The 11,812-nt window shown below is 43.1% G+C and overlaps 1 protein-coding gene across 1 annotated transcript; it reads right to left on the bottom strand.

Moving 5' to 3' along the window:
• Window positions 1-6,800: 6,800 nt before the first annotated feature.
• Window positions 6,801-11,310, bottom strand: LOC112216721 (beta-crystallin A1-like). Its single transcript, XM_024376740.2, has 5 exons — window positions 11,260-11,310; window positions 10,267-10,462; window positions 9,830-9,971; window positions 9,243-9,385; window positions 6,801-7,437 (listed from the first exon to the last, which is right to left on the bottom strand). The coding sequence occupies exons 2-5, from the start codon at window positions 10,440-10,442 to the stop codon at window positions 7,290-7,292; spliced, it is 609 nt and encodes a 202-aa protein (XP_024232508.1). The 5' UTR covers window positions 10,443-10,462; window positions 11,260-11,310; the 3' UTR covers window positions 6,801-7,289.
• Window positions 11,311-11,812: the final 502 nt, after the last annotated feature.

Genomic DNA, 11,812 nt, shown 5'->3' with positions numbered 1-11,812 from the left:
TCAGGGTCAGGGCAGGCTGAGGTCAGTAATCCAAGACAGCGTCAAACAGGGACAGAACAGCAGGCAGGCTCCGGTTCAGGGCAAGCAGAATGGTCAGAACCGGGAGGTGTAGAAACAGGAGACAAAGGGCTTTGAGACAGAGGTTTGATCTTCCAGGTACGGCGACAGCAGCGGATGAACATCTGGGCCGAAGGTATGCTGACCTCTTCCTCAAGGAAGAGCGGCGGCTGAAATCCCATGTAACACTCAAAAGGCGAGAGACCAGTGGCCGAACAGGGAAGGGTATGTGTGTGTATTCCACCCATATGAGTTGCTGGCTCCAGGTGGTGGGGTTGGCGGAGATTAGGCAACGAAGAGCCATCCCCATGTCCTGATTAGTTTGCTCAGACTGGCCATTGGACTGGGGGTGAAAACCAGAGGACAGGCAGGCCGAAGACCCAATGAGGGCGCAGAACTCCTTCCAGAACCAGGACGAGAACTGAAGACCGCGATCAGAGACCATGTCCATCGGAAGTCCATGGATCCAGAAGAAGTGCTGATTCCAAGATTTCGAATGAACCCATTTTTGCCAAACCACTGTACAAATTGTGTGAATGGTCTATGTTTCAAAATGTAATGTTTTCCTAGAATAACCATGGCTCCGTGCATTCCTCATGTGAGTAGGCTACTGGTGACAAACAGCAATAGTCATTTGGGATATTCCATTATATTCTTACTGTAAAATAATGTGTGTTGACTGTGGTAGGGCAGGGCCTGTGACTTCTGTTATAGGAACAAGTTCATTTCATTTGGTATTGCAGAGATAACTACAACTCAAAACATGCTATTCTGTTCTTTTGATATACATTTCCTTGTATCATGTTTTTTTATGTCTTTCCTAACCGAAATATGCATACATTTATTTGTGTAATGGGCAGTAATATTTGACATGTACAGTATATACTGAGTACAGTATATACACCTTCCTAATATTGAATGGTCCCCTCTTTTTCCCCCAGAACAGACTTAATTTGTCGGGGCATGGACTCTACAAGGTGTTTTTTTTGTCTTGCCCTTTCACCCTTTGAATGGTACACATACCCAATCCATGTCTAAATTGTCTCAAGGCTTACAAATAATTCTTTAACCTGTCTCCTCCCCTTCATCTACACCAGTTGAAGTGGATTTAACAAGTGACATCAATAAGAGATCATAGCTTACACCTGGATATTTGATGGTTATTCCTATGTCATGGAAAGAGCAAGTGTTCTTATTAATGTTTTGTAGACTCAGTGTATACGGTAAATACCTCACATACGACTCATAATGACTGAGTAATTATTCCATTGAAATATTTCTGTCTCTATAAAGATGATTTAGCCATTTGCAAGAACACTATAGCTGAGTTACAGTAATAGGCAATCAAAACATGTCTGAGAATGGAATTCTAAATACAAGTGTATTTAATTGCATTTTAAAATGAATGGATTCATATACAAGGCATACAGCTTAAGTTGCAAAGCATTACAAGGCCTTATTCGAAGCATGATCAAACAGAGAAAGAGACAGACAAAGAGACCATGGCCCATAGCTCACGGGAAAGGGAGAGAAGGAGTGTAGGTACACTATATATACAAAAGCACAGCACCAGTCAAAAGTTTGGACACACCTACTCATTGCAGGGTTTTTCTTTATATTTACTATTTTCTAATGGCGAAGACATCAAAACTATGAAAATAGCACATATTGAATCATGTAGTAACCAAAAAGTGTTAAACAAATCGAGATGTATTTTATATTTGAGACTAATCAAAGTAGCCACCCTTTGTCTTGATGACAGCTTAGAACACTCTTGGCATTCTCTCAACCAGATTCATGAGGTAGTCACCTGGAATGCATTTCAAGGTGTGCCTTGTTAAAAGTAAATTTGTGGAATTTCTTTCCTTCTTAATGTGTTTGAGCCAATCAGTTGTGTTGTGACTGGTACTGTTTGTGGACACCCCTTCAAATTACTGGATTTGGCTATTTCAGCCACACCCGTTGCTGACAGGTGTATAAAATCGAGCACACAGCCATGCAATCTCCATAGACAAACACTGGCAGTAGAATGGCCTTACTGAAGTGCTCAGTGACTTTCAATGTGGCATCATCATAGGAGGCCACCTTCCCAACAAGTCAGTTCATCAAATTGCTGTTCTGCTAGAGCTGCCCCGGTCAAATATGAGTGCTGTTATTGTGAAGTGGAAACGTCTAGGAGCAACAACAGCTCAGTCGCAAAGTGGTAGGCCACAGAAGCTCATAGAATGGGACTGCCGAGTGTTGAAGCGCGTAGCTTCAAAAATCATTTGTCCTTGGTTGCAATACTCACTACCGAGTTCCAAACTGCCTCTGGAAGCAATGTCAGCACAATAACTATTAGTCGGGAGCTTCTTGAAACGAGTTTCCATGGCCAAGCAGCCGCACACAAGCCTAAGGGCACCATGCGCAATGCCAAACGTCATCTGGAGTGGTGTAAAGGTCGCTGCCATTGGACTCTGGAGCACTGGAAACGTGTTCTCTGGAGTGAATTTGTCCAAAAAAAGCTTTTGTTTACATCTGTTGGACTAATGATTACACCCTAGGTTAGCTAAATGCAGGTGATATTGGATTTGTCACTGTCTGTCCATGTGTCACACGGACAGGCATGTCTCCCCAATATTCCGACATTGCATTTTGCCCCCCCAATTTCATCATTGGAATATGATACAAAACGAGTCAGCAGTGTGCTTTAGGACCATGCGGATGCCTCCGAGTGGCAGGGGTAGCCTATTTGGAGTGTTTATCTGACTGGATGTCAAAAATAAACAGTTATGTCCCCCTACTTCTAAAACAAAAGTTGCGCGCCTTCCGACCGCCATTCGTTTGTATGTACTTCTCAAAGAAAACCATTGACTCTTCCCAACGAGCTGTTCTTGTCAATGGGGAGAAACTGAAACTTGTGTCTAACTTAAATCATCTCTGCATAATTTTGGACTCCAAATTGCCATTGCAGAAATGGGTGAAGGTGGTTAACACTGTCAAGTTTGGACCATCCAACTTTTGACTTATAAGACCTTACCTTCCCCTGGAGGCCATCAAACTCTATATGCATGCTATGATCTTATATATGAGTTTTTGACTCACAAGTTGGTCATGAGCAGGAACTACTGTTCTAAAACTAATTGTCTAACTCTTCAAACAAATGCTTATCCAAACCGTTACCACCATTGTCACATCATGAAGATGGCGCCAGAGGGGATGGCTGCTGTTTTATGGGCTCTTAACTAACTGTGCTATTTTATTGGTAACTCTTTTTGTACATAATGTTGCTGCTACCATCTCTTATGACCGAAAAGAGCTTCTAGACATCAGAACAGCGATTACTCACCTTGAACTGGATGAAGAAATTCTCTTTAATGAGTCGGACGAGAGGGTCCTCATCCCAGTCACTTCCAGGACAAAGAGACGGAAGAGGTATTGCTGAATGAGATCGGGGTTCCTTGTGAGAAGTCGCCGAAAAGTGGCTAATCTGCCTTTGCCATCGGTACTATTGACCAACGTACAATCGCTGGATAATAATTTGGACGAATTTAAAGCACGTAAATCCTACCAAAGGGACTGTAAAAAAACTGTAATATCTTATGTTTCACCAAGTCGTGGGTGAACGACGACATGAATAACCTACAGCTGGCTGGTATCGACAGGATAGAACAGCCGCCTGTGGTAAGACAAGGGGTGGCGGTCTATGTATATTTGTAAACAACAGCTGGTGCATGATATCTAAGGAAGTAGAGAGTTTTCATCTGTATCTTTCATAGCTGTCTACATACCACCACAGACCGAGGCTGGCACTAAGTCCGCACTCAATGAGCTGTATACCGCCATAAGCAAACAGGAAGATGTTCATCCAGAGGCGGCACTCCTAGTGGCCGGGTAATTTAATGCAGGGACACTTAAATTCTAGACCACCTTTACTCCATACACAGAGACATGTACAAATCTCTCCCTCGTCCTCCATTTGGCAAATCTGACCCTAATTCTATCCTCCTGATTCCTGCTTACAAGCTCAAATTAAAGCAGGAAGCATCAGTGACTCGGTCATCAAAAAGTGGTCAGGTGAAGCACATGCTAAGCTACAGGACTGTTTAGCTAGCACAGACTAGATTATGTTCCAGGATTCTTCCGATGTCATTGAGGAGTACACCACATTCGTCACTGGCTTCATCAATAAGTGCATCGATGACGTCGTCCAGACAGCAACTGTACGTACATACCCCAACCAAAAGCCATGGATTACAGGCAACATTCGCACTGAGCTAAAGGGTAGAGCTTACAAGGAGCGGGACTCTAACCTGGAAGCTTCTAAAAAAATATATATACTAGGAAAACTCTTAAAGTTACAATGTTTTCTTTATAATGTCGTCGGTGAAACTTTTAATAATATAACAAAAATGACATTCATATTCCATCTATCGTCATTACCACCATTGTGGCTGACGAAACCCATTGTTCCAAAGTCCATTTATTGCATGTTAATGTTCTGAGGCCGGTACACCATAGTGAGAGGACAAAGGAATTTTGTCTGCTGCCTTAGATTTACAATGGGCGTGAGGTGTCATAAAACCTCCCCATCTTCATACCTCTCAATCTCTTCTCCTCTGGTGTGTGTGAGAGATCTCTCTGTAGGATTATGGTCCCCGGTAACCTGACCTGAGCAGGCCAGTCATAACAACTGGCTGGCAGTCATCTTGACCTATAGAGTGTAATGGGGAGAGATTTTACCTCATGGCCTGAACATGTAAAGTACCCCTGAACTATGCCAAAAGGGACAGCCCAATAGGACAAAGTAGTGTGGCTAGTAAACAGGCATTAGATAGTAACATGTAACCCTCAAATGAATAAGCACACAATGGTAATTATGCAGTATTTACACAGTACCAGGGGCCTACTATATACAGATACAGAATTTAAACATGAACCCTAACAAAGCCCACTTACATGGTCAGTGACACACTAACACACGTTGGGAAGTCCAAGGAGGAGTCTTGTCCTTGTAGGAAAGGCCCAGTGGTGAGTTGTGTTGAGGTGATGCAGTTTTTGACCTTTTATCTCGCTATACCCCTGCGTCCAACTAAAGAACAAGAAGGAATAGGGGTCTCAGACTTACCCCACCTGACATGGCCTGTGATTGGCTGATCAGGTAAACTGACTGAGTTGTCTGGCAACCTGGTCCCTAACACAGAGGTGAAGTGGCCTCTGCAACTGGACAATGGGGTCAGGTTGAAGCGGGGTATGGTAGCCTATCTCAGCAGTAAAAGGCCTCAAAGTCTGTGTCTCTTCCAGGGCCAGAGAGAGGGTTAAGGAGAGTGTCACACCCTGATCTGTTTCACCTGTCCTCGTTATTGTCTCCACCCCCTCCAGGTGTCGCTTGTTTTCCCCAGTGTATTTATCCCTGTGTTTCCTGTCTCTCTGTGCCAGTTTGTCTTGTATGTCCAAGCCTACAAGAGGTTTTCCCGTTTTCCTGCTTTGCCCCTTTTCTCCTTTTTTTTCTTTAGTCCTCCCGGTTTCGATCCTTGCCTGTTCTGGACTCTGTACCCGCCTGCCTGACCATTCTGCCTGCTCTGACCTTGAACCTGCCTGCCACTCTGTACCTCCGGGACTCTGATCTGGTTAGGACCTGTCCACGACCATTTTCTTGCTTATTCCCTTTGGATTTTTTTCAACATCTTAAACTCCAACCATCTGCCTCCTGTGTCTGCATTGTGGTCTCGCCTAGTGTCATGATAGAGAGAGGGTTTTTGACACCAAATCATGAATACCAAGGGGTATTTAATTATTTGGAATGACTGTAAATCTGAAAGACATTGGTTTTTAATGTAAATATATAGCCTAATCATTGTATTATCTGTATTGAAGTAGAAAGCAAAAGGTTAGAAGCCTACATAACCATTGAAGTAAAATGCAACATCCATTTATGGCCATATAAACTCTGATTTATATTGAAATAGATGTCATTCAATTGGTAATATTCATTTTTGTCTTCTAACGCCGCTTAAGGGGAAAGTAATCTGAAAGTAATTAGATGACATTACTGAGTTTGGGTAATTCAAATGTAACGTTACTGATGACAATTTTGGACAGGTAACTAGTAACTGTAATGGATTACATTTAGAAAGTAACCTGCCCAATCCACAGGAGGTTGGTGGCACCCAAATTGATAATGGCTGGAGCTGAATTAGTGGAATGGTATCAAATACGTGATGCCATTCCAGCCATTATTATGACCAACCCTCCCCTCAGCAGCTTCCACTGACCGAAACCTGCACTCACACATCTTCAGCATAAGCCAAGCTATGTTACATATAGCGGTACTCTTCAGCCCTACAGTAAGTGCTCAATACTCTGTCCGTACGTAAATGCACACACATTTCTTCGGGCACTGTCCAAACAGCAATACTCTCAGCTATAACTGCATGCTATACCGAAACAGCAGAGTTTGGCTCTCCGCCACTCCACATGGTGTCCTCGACGCAATGGTTCCCCAACCCAAGAGAACAGGGTTTCCTACCCGGCAAGTGAGTCCTTTCTCACTTGCACCTGCACAGTTACCCCCCCCCAGTTACCCTAAAGCAGGTGAGTTAATAAGTGCTTGGCCGTATGGTCTATAAACTCTGTTTATCAGGGTACTATATTCCCATGTCAAGCCTCATCTGTATCCACCCACTTTCCCCCATATCGCTGTGTGTGTGGGTGGGAAGTGCGGGACAAACAAACACAGTTACACAACTACAAGCCAGTCATTGTCTTGTTATTCTCTCTTTCTTTTGCTTGTTCTCTTTATTCGTCAGTCTCATACAATGTTTACCATCACAACTACGGTGACAGGCAATAGTGGTGATGATGACGATGATGAAGAAGAAGAAGCTGATGATAATGATGATGTCGTTGGACGAAGAGGAGCAAAAAAGTTTGGCGTCCAGCCTCTGGGAGGTGTTGAGGATTCATTACTCTTTCTCTCATCTCTGTCATTCCCTGTCTTTCAATTCGTTCTTCCTTTTGTTTTTCATGATGGGTTTAAAAAAAAGAAAAGCATCGTGAACATTTGACGTCGCCGGTAAGCACCTGAGGCCCGGCCCGCAATCCTGCCTGGACTAGCTGGACCAGCGGAACCGGGATGGGCGAGGGAGAGGAGGCAGAGTATAAGGCGGAGTAGTAGGAGAGGGGAGAGAAGAGAGGGAGGAGGAGTAGGAAGTAGAAGAAGAGGAGGAGGGATGAAGAAGGTTGTTTCCTGCTCAGTGCTGAATCCTCCTGATAGACTGGATCTGAGGGGTCTGGGCGTGGGAGCCAAACTCACGGTAACACTTGTACTCTCCTCCGTGGCAGTCACACTCCATGATGTACTGGTGGCCACGGTAGCCGGGGAACTGGTAGCACACGAAGCTAGAGGGAGAGAAGAGAACAGGTCTATCAGATACACTGTTACTGTGAGGTAAGTCAGAGTGTGCCATGGGAATTAGGATGAGAATCAACTTAGGCAATAGGACAGAGTATTGCAGGCAATAAACGTGTGGAAATGATTACAGTGTAGTGTATTATTGGAATGGCAGCTTCAGGTTTGAAATGATAAAGGTTGGTCAGCTGTAGTAGTGCAGTAGAAGTAGTAGTGGTATTGGTATTAGTGTTGTATTATTATTATTATTATTATTATTAGTAGTAGTAGTAGTAGTAGTAGTAGTGGTAGTAATATCGGTATTAGTGTAGTAGTAGTGGTAGTGGTAGTATTGGTATTAGTGTTGTATTAGTAGTGGTAGTAGTGGTATTGGTATTAGTGTTGTATTAGTAGTAGTGCAGAAGTGGTGGTAGTAGTAGTAGTAGTAGTAGTAGTAGTAGTGGTAGTATTGGTATTAGTGTTGTATTAGTAGTAGTGGTATTGGTATTATTGTTGTATTAGTAGTAGTGCAGAAGTGGTGGTGGTAGTAGTAGTAGTAGTAGTAGTAGTAGTAGTGGTAGTAGTATTGGTATTAGTGTAGTAGTAGTAGTAGTAGTAGTAGTAGTAGTAGTAGTAGTAGTAGTGGTAGTATTGGTATTAGTGTAGTAGTTCAGTAGTGGTAGTAGTGGTATTAGTGTAGTAGTAGTAATAGTAGTAGTAGTAGTAGTAGTAGTAGTAGTGGTAGTATTGGCATTAGTGTAGTAGTAGTAGTAGTAGTGCAGTAGTTGTAGTAGTATTGGTATTAGTGTAGTAGTAGTGCAGTAGTAGTAGTGGTAGTAATGATATTAGTGTAGTAGTAGTAATAGGAGTGTAGTCGGTAGTAGTAGTAGTAGTAGTAGTAGTAGTAGCAGTACTAGTAGTAGTGCAGTAGTAGTAGCCGTACTATTGGTATTAGTGTAGTAGTAGTAGTAATAGTAGTGTAGTCAGTAGTACTAGTGTTGTAGTTGAAGTAGTAGTAGTAGTAGTGTAGTAGTAAAAAAAAGAGCTTGTGGTGTTTTAGTAGTATTAGTGTGTAGAAGTAGTAGTAGTATTAGTGTAGTAGTAGTAGTAGTAGTGTAGTAGTATTAGTAATAGTGTTGTAGTAGTTGTTGTAGTAGTGTTGTAGTAGTAGTGTTGTAGTTGTTGTAGTGTAGTAGAAGTAACAGTCATTACTGGTAGTAGAGATTGGTCTGTGTCAGTAGTACTACAACTAGTAGTAGTAGTAGTAGTAGTAACAGTCATTATTAGCAGTAGAGATTGGTCTGTGTCAGTAGTGTAGTAGTAGTAGTCGTAGTAGTAGTAGTAGTAGTAGTAGTAGTAGAAGTAACAGTCATTATTAGCAGTAGAGATTGGTCTGTGTCAGTAGTGTACTACTACTAGTAGTAGTAGTAGTAGAAGTAACAGTCATTATTAGCAGTAGAGATTGGTCTGTGTCAGTAGTGTACTAGTAGTAGTAGTAGTAGTAGTAGTAGAAGTAACAGTCATTATTAGCAGTAGAGATAGGTCTGTGTCAGTAGTGTACTACTAGTAGTAGTAGTAGTAGTAGTAGTAGTAGTAGTAACAGTCATTATTAGCAGTAGAGATTGGTCTGTGTCAGTAGTGTACTGGTAGTAGTAGTACAAGTAGTAGTAGAGTAGTAGTAGTATTTCAGTTGTAGTTAAAGCTGAGTGAGTAGATGGTTCACCTGCAATTGTGCACTTGTAGTAATAGCAGAAATAGCAGTGGTAGTATATTTAGCGTGAAGTGGCAGTGTCCCTGTCGTGGCATTAGTACTTACGCTCCGCTCTGGATGTGCATGGATCCAACCTCGTTGTTGAACCAGCCCATGGCCTGCAGGGAGGGGTAGTCATCACACATCTCAAACTGGCGACCAATCATGTTCTCCTTTTCATAGATGGTCATACGGGACTCCTTGTGGCTCTGAGAGAGAGAGAGAGAGAGAGAGAGAGAGAGAGAAAGATGGAGGGAGAGAGAGAGAAGAGATGAAGAGAGAGACATATTAAGCAGCAGTTTACATAATTATAGTATTTCATGTATTGTTATTGATAATTGAATGTATCATAAGGTTATACAATATTATGCAATGTAAGTAATCTGGTAACCTTTGCATGATAATGTCATAGAATGTTATGTTGTCTTGAGTTGTTATAGTAAAGGTAATGCAATGTGATTTGATGCATTGTAGATAATGTTGATAATGATAATAATGTGATGATCCATGATAATGTGGGATGGGATAGCATTGTATGCCGTAAGGTTCCCTATATAGGCTACTACTTTTGACCAGAGCCCTAAGGGCCCTGGTCAAAAGTAGTGCAGTATATAGGGAATAGGGTGCCATATTGGATGCATTTAAGGGCTCACAGCGGAGCAGATGGGTCTGAACGAGATCATCCTCTCGATGCGGTAGGAGTTGCTGCCGCTGTAGGCCTCAAAACGGGGGTAGTCTCCCTTCTCCAGGACAAACTGCTGGCCACAGAAACTGGAGTGCTCATACCCAACCCAGCTAGAGGGAGGCAAAAGGAGGGATACAGGGAAGGAATGTTGGAGGGAGAGAAAGGGAGAAGGAAAGAGGGAAATAGTGATGGAGAGAGATGTAATGACAGAGAGGGCGATGTAGGGAGAAAGAAAGGAAGGTAGGGAGAGAGAAAGAAAGAGAAATTACAGAAGAGATAATTAAGGAGCGAGAGAAAGATTAGTCAGTGCCCAGTGCAATAATGGCTGACATTGGCTCATGTTAGCCTGCAGTAAAACCTCCCCTAAGTCTTCCATGTTTTGGGAAAAGTTCTGGGACTACTTACGCGCCACACTCGACCTTCAGGGAGCGGATGTTCTCCATGCCACACTCCATTATGTTCTGGCAGCAGGCAGTGAACTCCATACGCTTTCCCTGGAAGTACTCCTGGTCGTACACTGTGATCTTCCATGGGCCCATGGGCATGGGGTTCACAGGGTTCATTGGGTTGGTCAGAGCCATTATGTCCTTCTGTCTCAGTGCTGAAATGGAGAGAGATAGGAGAGAGGGAGATATTAACTGAACATATAAATAATTAAGTTAATTCTTGACCAAAACATTTTTTATGCCTACACCAAGAAATCCCACCCTGCCTCGAAGCTCCCAGTGAATGGCCCATAGCCTTTGGTCCCCTGACCAGTAGCTACAGAATAACACAGTTCAATGAACCTTTAGGTAAAGCCTCAGACAGACGTGTGCAGGACGCCTGACCAGCTCTATACACCAGGCTCTCCCTGTTAATCTGCTGCTCTACCAAAGCCCTGGTAAGCTCTTTTAAACAAACAGAGTGATCTATGCATGATGACCAGTCATACCACTGCACTGAAGCTCCCGGTCATCATAGCCTCAATGGTTCTCAGATTATTCTATACCATTCCACCTAAACTGAAGCCTTTCAAATAATAGTATTCTAATCCTCCAAACAAGATAAAACAAAAACGCATCCTGCTACTAACAGTCTAACAACTCCCAGTCACCACTGGTTCCAGACCCATCATTTGGGAAACATTATTTTATAGTCCCCTCTTCTAAAAGCCCTGCGAAGCTCTATCACACAGACAAATAGAAATCTATGGGCCGGTTTCCGGGACCCAGATCAAGCCTTACGTCTTAAAAAAAACATGCTCAATGGAGAATCTCCAATCAAATAACTTTGTGGTTCATCACTATTTGATAAACATAAAGCTATGTGCCAAGGCCCATTAGATCAGATCTATCCAAACATAGGAGTAAATTAAATCTATTAGATAAACATGAAGCCATCTGCCAGCAGACCTACCTAAAACGTAAGCTGTGTGTTTCGCAGGGTTCCACTAAGCGCTCTGCCAGGGAGGGGTGTGTGTGGGTATATATACACACCTTCGGGGCTAGGGGGTCGGCCACAACTACTTCACTGTCAGCACTTTGCTTTGGGATCCATTGTTACTGGGCCTGAGCCTTCCTGATACACACACACACGCGCACGCGCACGCACGCACGCACGCACACACACACACACACACACACACACACACACACACACACACACACACACACACACACACACACACACACACACAGACAGACAAATAATGAATGCACGTCTTTACATTGGCCCGTGTACACGTAGCATGGGTTAATTTTTATGGACATACACATACGCACACACACACACATTTGCTCACAGAGAGACACCTGGTGTTCACACAGGAGCACAGACATACAGAGACACACAGACACCAATATAGACACCGTACATACGGTGAAACAAACACACCTACTGTATAGGATATAATGAAGTAATAAGACCCAAAGGGGGTGTTATATATTGGCCATGGCTAAGAGCTGTACTT

This window comes from Oncorhynchus tshawytscha, linkage group LG17 (genome assembly GCF_018296145.1).
Source record: "Oncorhynchus tshawytscha isolate Ot180627B linkage group LG17, Otsh_v2.0, whole genome shotgun sequence".
Lineage (NCBI taxonomy): Eukaryota > Metazoa > Chordata > Actinopteri > Salmoniformes > Salmonidae > Oncorhynchus > Oncorhynchus tshawytscha.
The sequence above is the reverse complement of the archived record's forward strand: the minus strand, read 5'-3'. Positions and strand labels throughout refer to the sequence as shown.